Source organism: Oreochromis aureus, linkage group 7, assembly GCF_013358895.1.
Source record: "Oreochromis aureus strain Israel breed Guangdong linkage group 7, ZZ_aureus, whole genome shotgun sequence".
Classification (NCBI taxonomy): domain Eukaryota; kingdom Metazoa; phylum Chordata; class Actinopteri; order Cichliformes; family Cichlidae; genus Oreochromis; species Oreochromis aureus.
Genome location: NC_052948.1, coordinates 55,007,238 through 55,031,136, shown reverse-complemented (window position 1 = coordinate 55,031,136; position 23,899 = coordinate 55,007,238). Strand labels below are relative to the sequence as shown.

Genomic DNA, 23,899 nt, shown 5'->3' with positions numbered 1-23,899 from the left:
GTGAAAGCTTTCCATTATAAGACTGACTCTTCCTGTCCTTCCTTGTTATCATTAATATTTTATCATCAACACAGGGATTATTTAGAAGCCACTTCTGACCTTTTCTCACATGTTTACACACATGCAACAATGACTGACAGACATTTCAAATGTATTTTAGACTGTCAGCATACTGGATAATGAATAATACAGTGCAGACTGGATGTTTTCATACTGGTCTATAGGTGATATACTGTGTTGAACTCATACGGACACACACACACACACACACACACACACACGGACAGACACACACACACACACACACACACACACACACACACACACACACACACACACAGAGGAATGCCAGCATAATTCAAAGAGGTGGGAAATAAGGTGCTTTAAGGTGGCTCTGAAGCACAAACAAATGCTTGGGAATTTGTTCAATCTAATCTTGTTTAACTACAGGACAACTGCAGTTAAACAATATTAGAAACAACATTTCACCACATTCAGACTTTCAGTGCCAATCTGATTTCCAGTTGCAGGGATTAGACGACACACTGGGAACAGTGCAGGGAGCAGACCCTCTACTTAACCACAGCGCTCTGTGCTGTGCTGCTTACTGTATGCTCTGTGTTTACATGACTTATGAAAAGCAGAGCTACTCATAGAAGCATCACAGCGTGTAAATTAGAACTTACTTAAGAAACACTAGGAACAGCAACAATAGAAACATGTCCCCTTTCTGTGTCACAGATCTGATTGCATAACTTTATATTAAATCTTGCCTTTCCTGATGACTTTATGGTCTCCTTTTATGGTTTCAAGTCCTATTAAAAAATAAAATAAAATAAAAAACGTTTTTGTTTTTTTTTTTAAATTACGGTCTCCATTGGAGTCAAAAGGGTAGTGTGATTGACAAGGTAGTAATGTGGACTGTCTCAATTCCATATCTTCTCTATGGTCTATTGTTCCAACTGGTGTTTCCATAGGTCCTTTCAGACATGATGGGTGTTTTTGTTTATCTAAAGGCATTGTATGGTCACATAAGTTACACCAATCATTAAAAAAAAAATTCAACAAAAATCTCTAGCTCTTCAGTACTCAATGTTTCTGAATTAAGCCTGCAGAGATGCAAAAGATAACAACATAGTCTCACCTCCTTGGCATGGTAATAGCAGCTAAGTAGGTGAGACCTGAAAAGCTGCAACCTAAAGTTTGATACTTTGTACTTCTGCTCCAAAAGTCAAAGTACAAGTACAAACCACGAGTCTGGAGTTTTGTTTGGAGACTGAGGGGGAAAAAATAACAACCTAAAAAACCCCTCAAAATTGTCTACATTTGGATATATATAATTTGTTCATATAAATGTCTATGCTTCTCATTAGTATTTTTTTTAGCTTTGATACTTTCTGGATTTCTTCCCCTTTATGGTAAACTCTGTAGTGGCAGTCTTTCTGTAAAAGCTAATTCTTCGACCAATCAGGATTTGTCGAAAACCCCCCTCTGTTAGGTGTGCTGTTGGCACCTCTATATTGGTTGAATTTCTATAGTCCTTTTCTCTGAATTTATCGCACATACTTAATTACACATGCCTGAAGGCATAATAACCAATCACAGCAGAAAGGCTGTCGTCATCAAGATTAGAGAGCACTGATTTCTATAAAGGTCTCAAACATTATTAACACTAACAGGTGTTTAGTCTTGTGGTAAGGTCCCTTTAAACATTAACACTGTAAGATGTCTAACTGCGTGGGGTGCCAAATAAAATTCCTTCTCTTAGACTATCAAATCTCCATTCCATCATGTCAGAGTGATTATGGTGAATGTGTGATGCATTGTAGTGTCCCATTGTAAGTAATAAAAGATATGACAAATGAGTGTTTATCATCTTGTGACATCAATTTGGAAATCCTTTTGCATCTTTTCATCCTCAGTTTCATATTGAATTATTTTTCAATGTTCTGTTCTTATATTCTTTTTTTTGGAGAAACCACACTGTATTTAGTCTCACAGTAAGGCATGTTTCAATTTGACTTGTCAGTTTGGGATAAAAAGAGAACAACGGGATAAACTAGCAGAAAGGTCAGTCACTTCTATGTATATAGTAACAATCAACAGCACCAGAGCTCTACGGGTCTACACTGTTAACCTCTTTACTCAACAAAATGTTTCTAGAATTCTTTCAAAAGGCCGGTGCTGTGTTAGCCATGATTTCTACCCTGACAAAACATTATATCCAGAATTTGTGAAAAATCAGTCAAGCTTCAAGAAACCTTTGCTACGGATCCAAGGTCTATGGTAGTAGAACTAGACCCTAGATGTTTCTCCATATTTGCAGAAAAACCACCCATCAGCAATCACCCAAGACTCAAAGATGAAAAACAACACACACATACACATACTTCTGTGTATGGCATCAATGTTAAATGAATTGAAAAATTCGGACGTACCTCGCATCTTGCCAAATAGTTTAATATCTTCCACAGTGCACAAATGTAAGGTGCAAATCTGCTTAGAACCCACTATCGAGTGTTTTTAATGTCTCAAAGGGACGGACATATCAATAAAGAGACAGAGACAGACACACAGACACACACACACACACACACACACACACACATATACATATACATATATAGCTTTGGCACCAGACAGGCAAAAGTAAGGAATGGCAAAACAAGTTTAGTACAGAAGGCTCAATCTGGAAGTAAGGCACCACCAGATTAAAATGTATACTCAGTGGCAAGAAACAGCAATGGAACCCTTTGGAGATATTTGCATTTTGTATCAGCCCACAGTTTTTAAAATAACAAAAAAAACAAAAAAAAAAAACAACAACAACAAAAAAACACCCCACAAATGAATGACTTGCACAATGCAGGGAAAGAGTTTTCCATAATTCAGTGCAAGTTTGACCTGCAGCTACAGGAAGCTCTTCTTTCAGAGACACATAGTTTTGTATTGCTGATTGAAGCACATTGCGCTTCTGACAAAGAAGATGATCAGATGACACTTTATAATGAATCCAAATAGAAACAAGGTCATTCCAAAGGATCCATATACTTTTTCCTGCTACACCACATTTTTATTTGTATATACATAAACATGCACACACATAGTCCAAAGTTATTAAAAATTGCATGAAATAATAATTCCAATAGTAAGCACATAAAGGAATGTGGGTGGAAATGAACAGTGTGAACAGTAGATGTACATAAAAGACAAAAAGCACTTCCACTCCAGCCTTGTCCAATAACTAGGTTCCAGCCATAGATGATTTATCAATAATTACAAACAATAATATAAAAACCAATCTCTACTTGGTCGTCGGAGGGCTTTTTTTTTTTTTTTCTCCCCCCAAACAACAGGCTGACAGAAACTGCACTACCCATGAGCCTCTTCTTCTGTGGAGCTCTCCTGGGCTCTGGTGCCACCTGTGGAATCTGACCAATGACAGGAGAGCTAGGGTGAGTAAGGGGTCACATCATCACACTTATGTAAACCCACTCAGGGGGTTTAAGGTGGGGGTGGGTGGGGTGTTACAGTAATATGAAGAGGGGATTAAAAGATGATGGCAGGGGAATAAAAATAGGAAACAATAGCCTGCCTCGAGACATGAAAGATAGCACGATTGATGAAGAAAAGCCAGTGATTAAGAAAGAGTTGTTCTTTGTCTATAAATACACTCATGTTTCCCTCTGTATTATATTTTACATAAAATAACTGCCAATAGTTTGCTGTATTTCTGTATTCATTTTGGAGATCTATCATGGGCCAAAATGATGAAAATATTTTTGAGTTGAATGTCAAGTACAGCTTTTCTCAGGAGCACAGGCTTTGTCATCACTTTAGTGCCATCTTTTGTCTTTTTTTTAGTACACTTATGGTGGTGTAACAAGTCCTCCAATAGGCATATGACGGGTCTCTGTTAAGTTTCAAATTAATTTCTGCTAATAACAGACTAACACATTTTCTCCCGTTGTTATGTTTTGTCTCCTTTCTAATAAAAACTTTAAATGACTGTGGTCACGGTTTCACGGATGACTCAGTCACACTGGAGCAAAAACAGGATGGAAACCAAAAACAAATGAAACAATAAGCAAATCAGTGGTTACCAGGTAACTGCATTAAATGGCTGTCCTGCAGCAGCTGCATCCCTATTTGTGCAGAATTTTTTGAACTTCAGTTTAAGATCTATGAGATTGTGACTAGAATATAAATGTAATGAGTTCATTCTGTGTATGTAGATGGTAAAAGATTTGAAACTGTCACCCAACAATCTGTTATCTGTTCAGTTTACAAGGTCAAGTTGTCGAGTCTTTGTTGTTGCTTTATCACCATTTTGGAGCACCAAAGTCGCTCTGAAGATGGTAACTGACTGAGTGCCTACACACCTAGTCCCCACTGATAAAGCAACCATTTCAAAAGCAATGAAATTTCAAGTTGATTACACAAGGTTGCAAAAATAATTTTGTTCATGCTGCAGTCTCCAGCAACTGTGCGTTAGATACCAATTTTACAATAGCAATACCAATGATCAATAGCTGCTAATGATATTGGGGGGGGGGGGGTCTTGTTTACTTTTTTCGGGTGATTATTTTTCCATCCTTGTGCCAGGGGTACACAGACTTCTTAAGCCATCACAAAACTGATGTGATAATTCATTAAGTATATCAGCCAATGACATCAGTAATGCCAATCAACATGGAAAATGTCATTAGATATATCAGTTTCATTTACTGCCCGTGTGGTTTTTTTTGTTTGTTTTTACATGGCTGACAGAGAAGTGAGAACCATGACTGTTTAAAAGAAAAGTACAGTACTCTGCAAAAGTTTTAGCCAGGTGTGAAAAAAAAATGCTGTAAAGAATGCTTTCAGAAATATGAATAATGATTGTATTTTGTAAATTGATAAAAATAAACAAAGTGAGAGAACAAAATAAAAATCTAAATCAAATCAATATTTGGTGTTACCACCTTTTGGCTTCAAACCATCAGCAATTATTATATGGAACAGCCAATCTCTCCTACCAAGGTGAGGTTGTGAAAGACAGTTTCATGTCATTGCAATATTGAGCACAGCAGCAAGACACAAGGTAGTTATACTGCACCAGCAAGGTTTCTCCCAGACAAAGATTTCAAAGCAGACTGGGGTTTCAAGATGTACTGTTCAAGCTCTTTTGAAGAAGCACAAAGAAACGGGCAACGTTGAGGATCGTAGACTCAGTGGTTGGCCAAGGAAACAGTGCAGCAGATGAAAGACGCATCAAGCTCATTACTCTTCGAAATTGGAAGATGTTCAGCAGTGCCATCAGGTCAAAACTGACATAAACCAGTGGGACCCAGGTACACCCACCCAGGTCGGGCCAGAAGTGGTCTTCATGGAAGAGTTGCAGCCAAAAAGCCATACCTCCAACGAGGAAACAAGGCCAAGCAACTCAATTATGCACGAAAACATAGGAAATGGGGTACAGAAAAATGGCAGCATATGCTCTAGACTTTTGACCCATGAGTCAAAGATTTAAAGATTTGGCTGTAGCAGAAGGCAGTTTGTTCGTCAAAGGGCTAATTAGTGTCTGCACGCAACAGTGAAGCATCATGGAGGTTGGTTGAACGTTTAGGGCTGCATTTCTGCAAATGGAGTTGGAGATTTGGTAAGGATTAATGGTGTTCTTAATGCTGAAAAACACAGTCAGATACTTATCCATCATTCAATACCATCAGAGAGGCATATAATTGGCCCCAAATTTATTCTGCAGCAGGAGAACGACCCCAAACATATAGATAAAGTCATTAAGAACTATCTTCAGCATCTCAACATCATCAAGCGTGTTAGGATTACATGAAGAGACAGAAGGATGTGAGGAAACCTACATCCAGAGAAGATATGTGGTTAGTTCTCCAAGATGTTTGGAACAACCTACTAGCCCAGTTCCTTCAAAAACTGTGTGCAAGTGTACCTAGTGTACCTGCTGTTTTGAAGGCAAAGGGTGGTCACACCAAATATGGATTTGATTTAGATTTCTCTTTTGTTCATTCACTGCATTTTGTTGGTTGATGAAAATAAATGATTAACACTTCCATTTTTGAAAGCAAAAACAAATGAAGCAATAAACAAATCAGTGGTTACCAGGTAACTGCATTGAATTGCTGTCCTGAAGCACCTGCATCCCTATTTGTGTAATTCTTTCTTTACAGCATTTTTTCACACCTGCCTGAAATTTTTGCACAGTACTGTATGTTTCTGGACAGATCTACAAGTTCCTCTCATGTTGGACAGAGATCATACTGGAGGCTCCAAAGAGTTTCTATTCCACACCAAGGCACAAAGGGTTATTATGAAGGTACATCCAAATGCTAGCTGGCTAACATGCTCAATTAGAAAAGATATCTCTGAAACACAATATGGGATTGACATGAGGTTAGAGCTGTTAATTTATCACAGAATATTGATCTTTTTAGTTCTTTTTTTTTTTTTTTTTTTTTTTTTTAATGTTATGCAGTTTCAAATTTACAGTCTAATATATATTGCACCTTTTAACCTTTTTTTGAAAATATCATAAGCCTTTTTTGAGGGGGGGGGATTAATTCTGTGCTTTTTCTGACTTTTAAAGTACTAAAGAGACCGTTTAATATTAGTCTCAAAGAATAATTTCCAAGATGGCGCCACAGTAGGCAGCCTCTTTCCTCAGCTCCCAGCTTTTTCCTTTCCTTCTTCTGTGTTTTAAGCTTTTTTACCCGACACTCTTGGTCATGTTTTATTTGTTGTGCAACGGGCAATGGACCCACAAATTGTCATGAGAGTAGTAGCATGTCTTCTACTCTTTTTGGGACCTTTTACCACCACTTCTAGAGAATCTGTAAGCCACAGTAGGGAGCAGCTACTAGCACTGGGCAACAGGAAAGTACTCCTGGAGGAGCGACCCAAGATTCCGAAGGAATTACGGCGTCGGAGGAGGGGATGCAGGGCTGGAGTGAAGTACCGGGAAAGAAGGAGACAGTACAAACCAAGGATTCCATCCATTCTCATGGGTAATGTAAGATCTTTACCCAACAAGATGGAAGAGCTAATTGTGCTAACCAGACTGCAGTGGGAGTACAAGCAGAGCAGCCTCCTCCTGTTCACTGAGACATGGCTCACGGACCACACACCGGACTGTCATAACTCTGGATGGCTTTCAACTGGTTAGAGCGGACCGGAATGCAATGGGGAGTGGTAAGAGGAGAGGTGGGGGACTAGCAATGTACGTCAATGAGAGATGGTGTAACCCGGGACAGATCACTGTGAAGGAACAGCGCTGTACCAAAGACATTGAACTGTTGGTGGTTAGCGTCTGGCCATACCACCTAGCCAGGGAATTTTCACACTTTATTGTGCAGACTGTTTACATTCCACCCTCGGCCAACGCTACGGCAGCCTGTGAGTACATTCACTCCACAGTCTCTCAGCTACAGATGGCACATCCGTAGTCCCTCATTATTATCTCTGGGGACTTCAATCATGCCTCACCATCTGTCACTCTCCCTAACTTCTCCCAGTATGTTGACTGCCATACAAGGGACAGCAAAACACTGGATCTATTGTTTGCCAACACAAAGCAGGCTTACAGTGCATCACGCCCTCACCCACTGCATCACGGAATACATTAATTTCTGTGTTGAGAACACTGTGCCAAGAAGGTGCAGTGTTTTCTCAAACAATAAATCGTGGGTCACCCCAGAACTGAAGGCCCTGCTGAACAAGAAGAAGAAGGCTTTCTGGTCTGGAGACAAGGAGGAACTGAAGAAAGTCCAAAAGGATCTTAAATACAAGATCTGAGAAGGCAAGGAGCGCTTCAGGAGGAAGATGGAAAACCAACTCCAACAGAAAAACGTCAGAGAAGTCTGGAGGAACATGAAAAAAAAATCTCTGGACACTTCCAGGACAATAGAGGGTTTTCACCTACGTCACGTTCTGGGCAGTAACCTGCATGCGCAGCCAGATTGGAGGCACTCGGAGGTAAACACTGCAATGGATCAATGTCCGAAACCACAGAAAAGCTCCTCAAAATGCGCTATAAATGCAAAGGCATACAGGGAAGGACTTGGTCCGCAGGAAAGGGCACGATATTTGGAAAAGTTAAGGTTTATTGGTGGTGCAGATCCATACGAGTTGGCTCCTCGTCTTGGATCAATGACGACCAGGAGAGTCTTCCATCTATTGTGTATCCTGATATCGTCAACTACCTGGTTTTCTCGCCAAGCCCATACACAGCAGAAGATCACACTAGAAAATTAGTTAAGAGCCGCTGCTATCAACAATTCACTTACCTGACAAGAAATGAGCTGAACAAATTTGGATGTGGTCCAGATTTTTGCCTTGTAGATCCTGGTTTAGCTTCGCTAACCACAGCCGCCTCCTTTCCTCTGATAACTTTCGGCATTGTTCTCCCTGATTTGTAATAACTTTTGGCAGTCTATAAAACTGCAAATGTTTTTCACGGTCTGACCGATTGGTACACCCAAAAGCACAGCAATAATTCACCATTTCCTTTCGTTCGACGTTTGGAATCTATTTAAGTGCGCGCTTTGTTTACCTCCAGTATCTCCAATATGGCGACTTCCGGTTTGATGACGCACCGTGAAAACCCACTATGGAGGAGCCACAGTGTCTGCTGGCCGGGGGTGGGCTAACGACTTGAATCTGTTTTTCAACAGATTTGACAATGGCCCACTTATCACCTCTCCCACCCCCCAGGTTCCATCAACCCCCCTCCAGTTGCTGCCCCCCCCACCTGCCGAGGAGACTGAGGTCCTTCGGAGTCTGCAGGACTCTATTAAGGACACTCTATGACACTGTGGTAGCATCTGCCCTTTTCTATGCAGTGGCCTGCTGGGGGAGTGGATGCACGGACAGGGGCAAGGGCAGGATTAACAAACTGGTGCGGAGGTCTAGCTCCGTGCTGGGATGTCCTCTGGAGTCTGTGGAGGTGGTTGGCGAGAGGAGGATATTAGTAAAGCTGACATCCATCATGAACAACCCACATCACCCACTGCATGAGTATGTGAGTGTGCTGAGCAGCTCCTTTAGTCAGACTTAAACACCCTCACTGCAAGAAGGAGCGCTTTCACAGATCATTCATCCCAACAGCAGTTAGACTCTATAACTCCTTAATCACGATGTCATGACATCATGCATAATGGACCTTCTATGTGTATGGACATGTGCAGGTATATATGTATACATATGTATATTTAGTGTGCACATGTGTGTGTGTACATGTCTGTACATAGGAATAGTAGTGGTACAATAGTTATGTTAAGCTATATAGTTTATGTCTTGCATATTTCCACAACCATATCCATAATCACATACTGTGTATGCTACCGTTGTATATAGTGTATTATCTTACTTTTTTTCATTGGTTGTACTTATTTGTATTTTTGTATTTCCTTCTGATATCTGTACCTGAGCTGAGGTAACGCAAAAATTTCTCCGTCATGGGATCAATAAAGTCTTATCTTATCTTATCTTAATTTTACTTTATTTAACTCTGATATATTCCCCATTTCTAGAGCTGTGATTTGAAACCGCAATCTGCAGCTGCAGGGTGCTTTGGATGTCAGTATACTCCGTTTTGAGTGATTCTTCTTTTTCTGGAATCTGTATAATGAAGGTGGTTCACTGTGGCAGTCTGAGTCATATTTATCTCATCCAATTTGTTCATGTAAACAAGATGTGTTCCTTCCAAACACTAACCAGTCGTGGAGTTCCACATGGTACTGTGCTAGAAATCATGCCTTTCATGTTTAGCCAAATTAGAAAGCTCCACTTTATTTTACACCTAGGCCTGATTGCTAACTGAGCTGTTGAATCAAGAAATCGCTTACATAGAACCTAACTGACCTGGAGAACCTGGTTCTTTTCCTATTAAAAAAAGATACTGGTCCTCCCCACCATGACAGAGCACTTTGCTTACAGTGGACTGCTGAATTACTGAAGCTCTCTAACATCACAGTTGTTACCTGACAGTACTCATGTACATTCAGACGACTGTTGTGAACTGAAAGTATAAAATAAAATTGAATTGAAGTTAATTGAACTGAGAGGGCACAGTGGGCATTATCCATAAAGGCACATTATTGGGAAATATATCAGGTTAAAACAAACAGTTTTCACCCAAGTTCTCTCTATTGTACATTTTGGATGCCAGAGGACACAATTCATCACCATTTGTCGCCTGTGTTTTTATATACACCCGGAATCCTGTCATGAAGGGCATCAATTCAGTAGATCAGCCATGCAGATTCTAAGAGACTCAGAGTTAACATAACTACAGTACAATTGGGAGAAGTAAGATGGTTCCAGAAACCAGAAATGGACACAAAAAACAAAATCACAGACCGCACCTGCACGCACCCACCCATGTGCACACACACGCACGCGCACGCACACACACACACACAGATAAAACTGAAGTAAGAGTGAAAGAGGATCATTGAGGGGTCAAGTAGTTCAGTAGCAGGGCAATATTCACGTCTGTGTGAGTGTACTGTATGTACAGCCAGTGACAGGCTGCATTTCATTTACCTCATGCAACAAAACAAAACTGTTAACAGTAGTTCTCAATGGTATCAAAGAATGAAAAGTTTACAGGGAACTCTGGACAGGCCAGAGAAGAGAGGACACATGGAGGCGCACAAGGAGGGAAAAGAAAGAGAAAGAGAAAAAATTAATTTAGTTCAGCGGAAGGCAAAAATGAATGCACATTCCTATAAAAGTTTACAAAAGGCGTCTGGAAAACAAAGCTTTGTAGTCGATGGGGCAGCACACCCAGCAAGTCAGACATCATTTTGAACAAAGCTACCTTGCGTGGTGTTTCTGTCATTGAGCAGCTTGGTCTGACTGTTCGGCAAAATCTTGATCTCAGGAGGATCTGGACTCTGGCCGGCACGTGACACCATGAGAGCGTTCAGATACTGTAGACGTGTCACCTGCAAAACACATATACACACAAGTCAGTAATGTCGCTGCAAGGTTTTGGATAAACTGAAAGGTTTTTAGGGAGTTTTTAAGACAACCTCATAATCATGAATTACAGTAGTAAAGCATCAGTGATGGGAATAACGGCGTTACAAGTAACGGAGTTACTAACGGCGTTACTTTTTTCAGTAACGAGTAATCTAACTAATTACTATTTCTATCGTTACAACGCCGTTACCATTACTAACAAGAAAATGCGGTGCGGTCGCGTTACTATTTTTCAACAAACAGACAGTTGAAGCTGTCTTCAGCTTACTGCATCTTATATCAGTTGCACGGAAGTAGCTGTAAGTAATCTGGGCGCTACAGCTTTAAGCAGCTGTGCACGCTCCCGCAGACAGCAATCACTTTCTGCCCGACGATCACTTTTTGGCACAACACCTGTAGCTAGGGGGCAAAACAATCGCATGAGTGCTGCTGTTTGACTGAGGAAGAATAAAGTAGTCGTGGTAAGCCGAATCACATGATCACTTCAAGATGACAAAGCAACAAGGTGATATATACCAGTTTTTAAATTGTGTTGATAGGCCACATAAAACCAGAGTCATGATAAACAATATCTACGCAACGTTTTTTCCTCAATAGTTTTGTCACGTTTACTGTCTAAGGACAGTGCTAGCAAGCACTCTCTGCTTATGTGTAGTGTTGTGGATAGTTTTGTGTTGTGTGTCAGAACAATGAGGTGACTGCTGTCTCCAAGTAGAAACAGGAGCAGTGATACACCTGCTGCTGTCAGACCTGCCGGTATCAGGCTGTGATGTTCTCCTTTATAGTGTACAGAAATTTTTTTTTTTTGAGTGGCACTAACAATTTGTGTGGCATCTTATTGAATGCAGAACACCTGATTGTTATGTAAATAGTTTGAAATGGTTATTAAAAAAAAGGGGTAAAAGGTAAATGGCTGCAAATAACTTTGTTGTTTGCAAAACTTGTGCATATGATTTTAAAATTGACAATTTATATTTGCATTTAAAGTTATGAAATATGATATTTCATAACTTTAAATATAAACATGTTTGTGGTTGGTACAGTAAAAAATATAACATTTTCTACTCGGATTTTATGTTTTTTGTCTGATTTTAGATCAATTGTGTTTATACAGTATATCAAAATGAAAACATAACTGTAAATTCAGACACGTGAGGTTGTGCTAAAAAGGATGACACCAAACAAGGCAAGTAAATAGTTTTTAAAGGTGAAATGTAGAGGGAAAATCAAAAGTAGTTAAAACTGGCCAATTTTACCCTGGACCCCAGGGTAAAAATTTTTTTTAAAGTAACGCAATAGTTACTTTTCAAGTAATTAATTACTTTTAGAATCTTGTAACTCAGTTACTAACTCAGTTACTTTTTTGAAGTAGTAACTAGTAACTATAATTAGTTACTTTTTCAAAGTAACTTGCCCAACACTGTCAAGCATAGAAGTAATAAATGCATGACGTAGTTAGGGCTGGATTCCCACTGTCACCAAAAGCTTGCTCATCGGGATTATCTGATTGTTGGGGTTTTCTCTGTATTATTATAGGCTCTGTCAAACTGTTATATTCTTTATATTTCTGTAACTGTATTATCAGTTTGTTGTCTATGATACGCTTTACCAATACAGATTAAATTAAAACTTTTTAATGCTTACAAATAGTCTTTGTTATGGATGACTACTTTCCAAGAGAAAAGACATATACAAACTCGTATGAGCTGGAGGTCCGTGAGAGCTCGGACGGTGTAGTCAGGGCAATAGCTGGATGGGCTCGTGGCTTCTGCTGACTCAAAAGGATCCCTGGGAGAGTGACGCTGAGTTGACACCGGAGACTGGTGCACTGAAATTGCACAATCATACACACAGTCAGCACATTATCTGGAGCATTGCAAATTTGAGCTGTTTTCTCTTCTTATTGTCACCAACTCATTGTTATGAAAACACACTGAAACACAACATTATGATTTAGTAGAAATCATTACTTTAGCTTATTGTATGCTTAACTGGTTTGAAGATAAATTTTGAGGTGTGACTGAAGTGACTGACCTTGGAACCCTTGGAACAAGTATTATAATTATTATGAAGAATGAAAAATCTTATCAATTAACTAATATGTAAGTTTATATGATAAAGTTTAAATCTAATTTCTTTAAACCTTGCTATAAACCATGGACAGAATTATTAAGAGAAAACTGCTAACTTGAAACTGTAGCTTATGATTGAAAATTTACATGGTTTAGTGACCATTAAATAATGTAATTTTAATGTACTTAAATCATAGTTAAGGTTTTAATCTTGGTATAAATAAAATGAGAGGTAAATAATAAAAAGGTAATAAAACTGGTCCCACTTAAAGCCAACTAGTTTAGCTTAAAACTGTAGTTCACATAATTTTAAGTTAGGTGCCTTAAAATTGCTATTTCTAATGTCTTCAACTAGGATTTAACTAACATGCTACAGATACTGTAAATGTTACCCATGGGCTCCATTAATGCTTTGAGTCACTCCTGCTCAAAATCTCTTCCCATATTTGTAAGGTCCTGATTCAACTGAAAGAACAATGGCACTGAGCATACAAGCCTATGGCTTATTCAAGGACTAAGAATTAATCAGCCTTTATTTAAAATTAGGCAGTTCTTTTGGTCATTTATCAAACAAAAATATTAATCATTTAAAATGAGCAATAATGTAATTTACTAGATTAAACAGAAAGACTGTTATAATCATATAATTATAATACCCTGATCAAACCTAAAGGGAATACCTAAAATTGGCATTATATGCAATTTTTATAACCTAGCTGATATGAAAATGAATGCTTTGGGCTTAAAATCCAGGCATTAAATATAAACTCCAAGAATTTCTTTAAAACTTTATGAAAAAAAAAATCCATGCATGTAAAACAGAACATTTTGGCTGATTTTAATTTATCCTGCTCAGTTTTTTTTTTCTTATTTATTATGACTTAGCATATAAACCTATTGCAGATTTATTCATATCTGTTGTCTACTATGCTGATGATAATGTATGCAAAAACAATATTTAGCTGCTCCAGTAGCTCAGTGTGATTATTTGCAGTATTTTCGGTAGGATGTAAAATGTTTTAGGGGTCAGACAAAAATGTGACATGAAAGATTTTAAAAATTTTAAAATTGTGAAGATGATTCGTGGATTTTATTTACTAAGAAAAATAATAAGACACATATTCTTACTTACAGCTGCAAGTCTAGTGGTGAAATGAAACTCTTGGATGTAACTCTGAATAATTATCAGGATTCTCAGTGCTTAATACACAATTTTCCAGGCCATTCAGAGTGACATGAGTGACACACACGCACACTTTTTGAAATGCATTAATATAATGTAAAGTGCATTACTGTATATGTAATATTGTTTTAGTATTCTACAGGAATACTGTGAAATTGCCCCGTTTTTTATCTTACTTAAAAGATTTGAATAAAATTTGTAAATGGTTTTATTGTGAGTGTTAAAACAATCTTTTCCATTTAATTTTAATTCATGAAGTATACACAATCTTAAACATGATGATGCATTTAAATGCCCAGAAATCTGTATGATTAGTCTTCGGGTGAATTGTCCCTGCAGTGTGAAGCAATTCTGTGTTTTGTAAACTCACCTGAAGATGGCAGCGTCAAAGCAGACACGCCGTAGTATGTAAATGCTCCATTTTCAAACTTCAGCCCCTCTTTGCCAATCTCCACTTCAACACGGCCCTGACAAGGAGCAAACAAGAAACATGCATACAATGAATGAATATTGTTTTTGGAAACGAGAGAAAACGTATACAATAAACTCACAAAAATGTCCTTAAAATTATTCACACATGCAACTTCTACTGCTTTGCTTGTGTGACCTATATCCTTATTTCTGGATTATGTTTAACACTGTCAGTGATTTTCAGGTTAGGTCAGGCTAGACTGTATTTTACAGTCTTACATTTGTACTTTTACCAATAAGTGTCTTTTTTGATCCCTTAAGTATTTTTTCCTGCTTATCTATTTTTTTTACTGCAATGCCTGGCACAACCAATATTAGTTGTACCTGTAGCTGGAAACTATGCATAGTAATTTTTTTTATATACATATACACGTATACACACGTGCGTACACGTATACACACATACATGTGTGTATGTGTGTGTATGTATATGTATATACATACACACACTAATCTGTGCTTTGGGAAGATTATCATAAATATACTGTCACTGTTTTTTTTCTAGTAATTACACAGTTATTACACAGTTTTAAGTAAAGAAATATTAAATGACAAATATGTTTTAAAATGTTCTAAAAGGTAATAATAATTATATCCAAAGGAAACAAGAAAAATATGCATTATATTATAAAAAGTATTTTGGTTAAATGTGGAAACGATCTCTTGATGGTCTATTGGTTCCCCAGTTTGTAGCTGTTATACTGAATCCTCATATTTAGTACAGGGCAATAGATGTACATATGTAAAACTGGTGTCAATCTTCTCTCTACTTCAAGCAAGAAAGCAAATAAATAAAGATATTAAGCTATTCTTTGAATTCACTTTACAGACTGACTTAAGCTACCAGTTTAACTTTGAAGTTAAATCTTCTGTGGTAAAAACTTTCAAGCATATCTTTGTTCCTGTCAGTCAGAATTCGGTTTTGCTAAAAGTTTTTAAAAGTGTGGGTATGTGAGCAAATACCTGCAGCAGAAGGATGAAATAGTCCACTGGGTGGTTGCGGGTGTAAAGATAATGTGCTGGGCTCAGACGGTTGTTAGGGTCAAAGTGCACTTCCTGGTTGACACTGGGGTGACGGAGCAGGTGGAACAGGACCTTCTCAGATACACGTGCTGGGCTGAAGTGTTCCACTTCTACAGAGGCCAAAGGTCAAACAGGACAAGTGAACTCATTGTCTGGACAATAATGAAATGCATTCACACAAGTTTAAGGCACTTGACAATTTCCTTTTTCCTTCTACCTTTACCATTTTGCAGTTGACAGTTTTTTTCTGTTTTACCAAATCAAGCAGTACATTAGCTCAAGCACGCCACAAAGTCAAGCTAGGACAAATCACTTGATTTTAAAGTCATGCCTCACCTTCTATGGATTTAGATGGTAAACCTAATGAAGGCTATTCCCTTAAAGTTATCCTGCAGCTTTAGGCAGGCTATCTGCAAACTTTGCAACCCATATCCACCTCAGCTCCTCTCTGTCATACTGGGTCTGACTCAAAATGTGTCATATTTGTCGTTGATTATGAATCGGTCCTATGATAAGGCAGCATTTACGAGGAAGTGTGCGATTTCTTCCTTGGGCCTTCCACGTAATTAACGTTTATTAACAGATGGAAATATCATTTTAACCATGTCATATTTTGGGTTAACAATAGATTGTATTCTATCACATCATGGGACCTACAGTGACTGCAACCGCACCTCCCCTAGAAAGTCAATGGATAATTTGAAATGACCTGTCAGGTGGACACTTCCCTAAAGGGGCCCCAGAGCTTTTACCCTAAGTACCTTTTTCTGTATGGTGTTTGTACTTTTACTTAAGTATAGGATCTGAACACTTTCCTCTACCACTGGACACAATGAAATTTGTTGATGAATATTGGCTGTAAATGGACTGGTTCTTATATTGCGCTTTTCTACTCTGAGCACTCAAAGTGCTTTACACAACAATAAACTAGTGTTACTAGCTGTAACCAGTCGAGGCTCAATTCTTTGAATGTTTCAGTAACTGTTGCCAAAGACATCAATACTGGACCTTAGGTCCAGAGTTGAGTCATAATATACAAGCCTGTTTTCAGACAGAGTAAAGATAAAGGTGAGAACTAATTAATCTACTATTAGTTGTTAGGGTCACTCTAATCATTTTTGCTGTGCTTACCAAGGCAATAATAATATGAGGAGGGGTTATGACTTAAATGTAGTCATGACTCATGTGCAGCGTAGCTTCATGTTTAAAGGGAGTTCGAGTCCCATCGACTCAATGAGCCGCTTACGGGGAATAGCCTATGATTGTTGGGGCTTGCTCAATAATACTGTAGTCTTGACCTTACAATCTAAAGTGGTTTGAAATGACTGGTTGTGAACTGACACTATTTGAATAACTGAAATAAGTAGTCTGGAAAGTTTCCTCTAGCATCTTTAAGTACACTTGCTGAACACTTTATTAGGTACACCTGTTCAGCTGCTTAAACACAAATGTCTAGTCAGCTTTTTACATTGCACCAACTCAACACATTTAAGCATGTTCACATGATCAAGATGACTTGTACAGTAAAAACAGAGCATCAGAATCGAGAAGAAAACTAAATTAAGTGACTTTGAATAGTTGTTGGTGCCAAATAGGCTGGGCTAGATATTTCAGAAACTGCAGATATACTGTGTTTTTCCTCTCACAATCACCTCTAAGGTTTACAGAGAATTATTCGAAAACGAGAAATATGCAGATGGAAGCAGTTTTTTGGGTGATAAGACCATGTTGATGGCAGAGCAAAATGGCCAGACTACCTCAAGTTAATAATAAAACAACAGTAACTCAAATCAGCACTCACTGCAACAAAGGTATGCAGAAGAGCATGTCTGAATGCACAACACATCAAACTTTCAAGCAGACAGGCTGCACCAGGAAAAGAGCACACCGGGTGCCATGACGATGAGTTTACCATACTCAAATAGCTGCCACAATTACCAGATCCTTTGAGGATCACAGATCTGCAGTGGACTAATCAAATGGTAACATGTCAACATTAATCAAAACCTCTTAAAAAACGTTTACAACACCTTGCTGAATCTGCCATGAAGACTGAGGATTTGAAGCTGTTATAGCTGCAAAGGCTGAGCCCACATCCTTTTAAACCCTCTGGCTTAGAATGGGATGTCACACAGTTGATAATGGTGTGAAGGCAGACGAGTGAATGCTTTTGTCAATACAGTGTATATTGGTGGGGTCACTGCATTAAACTTTCTAAAATTAGTTAGACATTACTTGACTATGCACCACTTTCTAAACAGCTGTGACACTACTATGACGCACGTAATGCTAAATAATAGAGTCAGAGCCCCAAAGCTTCTTGAAGTTGTTGTTTTTTGTAATGTCAAAAAGCTAGTGTAGTGTAACTATGGTGTAACCTAACCTATGCGTTGATTCAATCTGAGAAGCAAAATCCTTTAAAGGGTGAACATGTTTTGGGAAAATGGTAAAAATGGGAAAGATGGGCAACCCCATTCATCAACTGATACCTATTTTAACAAGTATTTGGGTAAATAAAGAGCAGAGGCCCACTTCAAATTTAAATATGAATGAGTGCCAATGTGAACCATGGTTTTTCTCTTACAAAATTGAGAAAACAGTCAGAAATGTAAAACTATTACATTTTATTCTCCATAGTACAGTGTGAGAGAAACATGGCAACAAGCAAATTAGCTTCATTGAGTCATTAAGCATGATAAATTACCCAGGGTTAACTCTCTCTAAAAGGGAAACTCTTTTGCAGAAAGCAAACTCTGGGTCAACAAATTTGAACAAAGACACATTAAACCTGCTGTTGAGAACATACACTTGGTGCCTTTTACAGACAAAAAGATATTAAATTTCAGGTTTATACAGTGGAATATGTTGTAATAGGACAGCCTATCCAAATGAATCCTACACTCCACTCTCACTATGCGGTTTACCTGGACATCACACACATTTATCCACACACAGACCCCAGCAATTCCTAACACAAGATTTTACACAACCTACACAATGTGGTCATTTGGTTATTAGATCATACTCCAACCTTATGGTACAATGGTGGTTATTATTAAAATGAACTGCTGTAGCCAAGTCAGTAAGGATATCATTAGCAAACCTTTCACTGTCATGTGCATATTTTTGTGATTGCGGAATTTGTCCCTGTTAGTAAATCTGGCGTTGTTGATATGTTGATTCATGCTGAAGAGATGGTACAGAAATTATTGTTATTGTTTTTCATTTGTTTTTTGTTTTTTTTAGATGTTTGACATAAAACTTTACTTTGTTGTTCTGACATTTAAATACAAACACATTTTTACACATTATACATTTACACATTTCCTGTAACACCACACGTAGGTAAAATGTCAAAGTCAGATTCTGGTCTCAACTCACCTTTAACCAAACTTTCAGTTACTGCTTGGTTGAGCAGGTCGGTGACATAATCATTACATGTGCTGTGTTAAACTGTGACTATTTTATTCATGTGCTAGCTTCGGTCAGTAAAGATTTACAGATAAACACACATAATCACATACCTCTGGACAGGAAGCGGTGTGTGGCCAGCAGGAGTTGTGGTGAAGTGCGGATCTTGGGTTCTCCTTCAGGAGGCTTGAAAAGAGAAAATTCCTCATGGGTGCTGCGAGGCTCCAGAGGAATCTCCAGTGGAGTGAGGGGACGCTTTACTTTCCTGTCTACTGCAAGGGGAGTCAATAATAACAATAAATAACAATACAAGAAGCAAAGAAGCCAATACTCCAAAAGACACTCACAGTAGCCATCAGATTCATCCAGGATCTCCGACTTGATTATCTCCTCTATGACATCCTCTAAAGTGACCAAACCCAGCACCTCATAGAAAGGATCTCCCTCTCCCTCATTGTTCACCTTCTGGACAATGGCCATGTGAGAGTTGCCTGATTAAAGGATAAAGGTTAAATGGCAAATTATAGTGAGGACAAAGGTACTTCAGGCTAAAAAGAGTAACTCTGAATTATAAAGGAGACATAACAGGAAGCAGGGCTACAAAGCCATAACTCACAGGTGTGATTTTCTTTAGATTCAGTGTGATGAAGTTACTGTTTATACTGTTTCCAGTTTAAAATTCTTAGAAATCACAGAAATAGGCATCTATTAAATTCACAACATGCCAGTGATATTCTGTCTGGACTACATTAGTCAGGACAGGACTGCACTAATTTATAGTTGGCAGTATAGCAGTTCTGGCACCTCTTTACCTTCTATAGCAAAATCAAATTACAGTTCAGGGCAGGTGTCAATGATGATAAACATTTAATTAATGAAGTCAGATACAGTACAACAAGCAGGATCTGGGGTTGAGATGTGTTGTAAGAAAGTTTACAGATGCATAACAGACACACTGAAGCCACTTAAATAGTGCCCTATATGAGATTTACTAATAAAATGTGTAAAAAAAAAAATGTGTAATCATCATCATCAGCTAATGTGAAGTGGGATTAGCTGGGATTCTCTGCTATGCTCAAGATTGTTTGTACAAGCATATTCTTTTGTAATACCAACAGCTAATTAATTGTACTTTAGTATACATTTATTAAAGGTTAATAACAATATAAAATATATAGGATACTCTGGCTTTATTTATATCACTTCTCAAAAGGATGACAATATCTACTTATCTATCAAGGCTTATTAGCTTCAGGATCACAGCAGTCAGCCTGGTTCTGCCTCTGTCTGTCTCTTGTTGTTGAAAGGGGGCATACTCATAAGGGACTGTCTAACTGTTTCGGGGTTCTCTCTCAAATACTTTAAAGATTTGATCAAAGCATGTACCAGGCATCATGAGACTTGAGACTTTTAATAATTCAGCATTTGAGCAAAATGAAAGGACCAAAATAAAAATAAATGTAAATAAAAAAGGTGAAAAGCTTTGCAGCATGGCAACTATATAATTTTCTATGATTCCAACCATTCCCACAAATCAAACAGCAGCCAACCTTTTTTGAATTCCTCCAACATGGCATCTAGTTTGGTATCATTGAACACAAAGTGCAGAGGGTGATTGTAGAACTTGGTGATAGTCGTCATTGGGGTGCAGTCTTCTGGATCAACCAGAGCCAAGTCTTTCACATAAAGGATTTCCACAATGTTAGACCTGAAGGAAATCAAAAAAAGGCTTATGACTGGTATCAATTTGAATATGGAATGTGAATAACTCCCAAAGACCTTTCCATTGCACTCTTATGGCTACCATTATATTCATTCTTTGATAAAAATGTTGAAGTTATAAAAGGCCTGGACACACATACCCTGGTTATTATTAAGAATATTTTGCATGTGCTAGATTATAAGAAAATGTACACTTGTGCTGTTGTCTTTTTTTGTCATGGTGGTTTCAAGGAAAAAAAAATGAGTGAATCCAAGGATTTACATTTATTAAACGTTATACCAAGAAGCCTAATTCAAAGCTGCCAATTCTACAGATACTCTGTTCAGATGAGGTAAATGCTGCCATGTCAAGTTTTTATGCCGTGTTTTTTTAAGCTGTTAAGTGAGTGTTGTGTTGCTGATCCCACCTCTCTTCCTCATAAATGGGCACACGGGTGTAACCACTCTGCATTATCTCAGACATAGTGGAGAAGTCTAGGACAGCCGAGCTAGGCAGCATGAAGCAGTCTTTCAGAGGTGTCAGGATGTCCTCCACAGTCTTAATGCGCAATGTCCCACGACTGAACTCCTCCTTTACAAACTCACTACAAACATAATGAAGAAAACAACTAAGTCAACAATCACGTCAATTATCAAATCTTCTAGGCTAATCTTTAAGAACCAACTTCAAGTCAGGTCTCAAATCCTACAAATTTAATGCAGACTAGTCCTAAAAAAAGTCTATTGAACCAAGTTCAAGTCGAGTCTTAAATCTTTTGAAAATGAGTCTGAGTCCAGTCCCAAGACTTAATCTGTCTAAGGTGTTAATACAGTTAGGCCAATACACACATCAACCCTCACTTTGGATAGTCCAGGTAAAATGTAACGTTCTTTTAAAGGCAAGTCAAACTGAAGTCTCAAGTCTTCAAGAGTCTTGAGACTTAATCTGGTTCAAGCATCAAATTTTTACAGTGTTAGGCCAGGTCAGGTTTCAAATCATTACAAGGCTACTATGGGGTCAAATGTGAAGTCTGTTAAAAAAAACAAGTCTAAATTTCAAAATACTCTCAAGACTTTTAGGTCACATGTGATTCAAGTTTCAGGTCTTTCATGGGCAAGTGTTAAGAAGAATATAACAATTGTGAAGTCTTTAAAAAGAAGTCCACCCTCAGAATAATCTCAAGTTTTTTGGACTAATCCAATTTGAATATCAAGTGTTTAGAGATCTAACCAAAGACAACCCCTAAAAAGTCAAGTCTTTCGGGTTCAAGTTACATTTCAAGTTTTTACGAATGATGTTCCTGTTAATCATTGGTTATGCGAACAGTACAAGAATGCAGTGGCCAAAATCACACAAAATGCTTCTGTTAAAGTAAACTGGCATTAATCATGAATCAAAGCATCTTAATGTGTCAAACATTTTAATCAAATATTAAACTCAAACTTAGCAAAAAGAGTCTGTGTCTGGAACACTAAATTGTTCCTGTATGTCAGTGAATCTAACATAATGTACAATAAGAATTATGCACTGTAGAGTATGACAGAACACACTTTTTGTTGGTTATGTCCTATAGTGTCTTTTTTTCTAGTTCTGTTTACTCTGTATGTTCAGAAGCATCATTTGTGTTTTTCTTTCTTAAAAAAAAACAAAAAACAAACAAATAGATTGCTTGATAACAGTTTGTTTTTTTTTTTTGACCAAGTGTCAATACTCATCGCACCTCTATGTCAGATCTCTGTGATACTCTCCCAAGTCCACTATATTTACCTGTAAGGATCATTCACGTTTGCCCGTATCATCTCCATGGCCCTCTCCCTTATCCCACAGGTGCTGATGTCTCTCCTCAGCCCTAGATCCAGAATCAAGCCCAGAGGGCAAGACAGGGGGCAGGTAAGCACCATGCAAACCTGGGCCAGCCAGGTCAGACCAGGCGCTAGCTGGAAGCCGTAACCGGAGCACAAGATGTGAGGAGCCAGCTCAGCTAGGAAGAAGATAAGGAAGCCGCTGTTGAACACCGCAGAGGCGATGGAGCCCAGTGCCCGGTACAGGAGCACACCGAGGACAGAGTGCCCCAGAGCACACAGGAACAACAAAGAACATGCCTGCGGTGGAAAAGACATGCGTTTAGGAAACACTACTTCATTTGCACCTTTCTTTCCCTGTGGCTTCCCCACGTGCTTTTAGAAACTTACCATGAAGTTCCCCCTTCTCCTGATCGGCTCCAGCCGTTTGGCGGCTCGTTTCTCCTCCTCGGATCCACAGCTGTGTAGGACATAAAGCTCGACTGGGTCCAGCCACAAAAGGCTCAGGTTCACCGTCCTCAGCAATCCGCAGATCATAAGCACAAGCACTATCAGTACGGCCAGACCCCACGGCGGGATGTAGTCTGCAGGCAGATCCGTGTCGGTGTTTATTCGCAGTCTGTCCAGACCCGTAGATGTCCATTTCTCTCCACTCCACACACACAGGTGGTAGTATGTCTGCTCGTTGCCAGCTTCCCCCTCAGAGGTGCGAACCTCCACAGTTAGAAGCACGCTGTGCGCATCGTCGAGTTCTAAATTGGTCACCTTTAACTTGGAGTCCTGGCGGTTGGACTGCTGCTCGCAAGGGTCCAGTGTATCACCGACAGCTCCAGCCGCTCCGCCAGCTGCCCCTGCGAACTCGACCGACGGCAAGCTTCCATTCAGATTACACCCGAAGAGACGGAGCTTAAACGTGGCTCCTTTTGGTACTGAAATGATACGACCCTTCATGCACAGCGGATCCACTGGTTCTTCCAGTCGCAGCCCCAAAACCTGCGGAGCTTTCTGGCTGCAGGCGCCGTACCTGATTCCGCAGAACAACACTATCATCAACAGGAACCGTAGACCTGCCAGGCTGGCCACCATATTGGAATTGGTCAGCTTGGCTTTGCCTGGATCACGTGACTTTAGCCCTGCAGCGGCCCCACCCCCCGGGGGGTTGAGCCAACGAAGCAAAACAAACAGCGCAACTGAGCTGCGCGGCGGCCATTACGGTTCCAGACACGCGCGTACAGGC

At 39.1% G+C, this 23,899-nt stretch overlaps 1 protein-coding gene across 4 annotated transcripts in view; it reads right to left on the bottom strand.

Moving 5' to 3' along the window:
* Positions 1–23,769, bottom strand: part of LOC116333635 (metal transporter CNNM3) — a 25,077-nt gene extending 1,308 nt beyond the window's left edge. The window contains exons 1-11 of one of the 4 annotated variants that reach the window (XM_031756872.2): positions 23,053–23,769; positions 22,628–22,962; positions 21,288–21,464; positions 20,709–20,866; positions 19,506–19,649; positions 19,272–19,430; positions 15,688–15,857; positions 14,624–14,720; positions 12,696–12,826; positions 10,835–10,961; positions 1–3,431 (exon numbers count right to left, since the gene is read on the bottom strand). The exon at positions 1–3,431 is cut by the window's left edge and continues 1,308 nt beyond it. In XM_031756872.2, the coding sequence (XP_031612732.1) occupies positions 3,373–3,431; positions 10,835–10,961; positions 12,696–12,826; positions 14,624–14,720; positions 15,688–15,857; positions 19,272–19,430; positions 19,506–19,649; positions 20,709–20,866; positions 21,288–21,464; positions 22,628–22,962; positions 23,053–23,748 (2,253 nt within the window). In that variant the 5' untranslated portion in view covers positions 23,749–23,769 and the 3' untranslated portion in view covers positions 1–3,372. Of the gene's footprint in view, positions 3,432–8,769; positions 10,630–10,834; positions 10,962–12,695; positions 12,827–14,623; positions 14,721–15,687; positions 15,858–19,271; positions 19,431–19,505; positions 19,650–20,708; positions 20,867–21,287; positions 21,465–22,627; positions 22,963–23,052 lie in introns of those variants that run through there. The other 3 variants (XM_039614286.1, XM_039614287.1, XM_039614288.1) reach the window with 3 other exon arrangements.
* Positions 23,770–23,899: the final 130 nt, after the last annotated feature.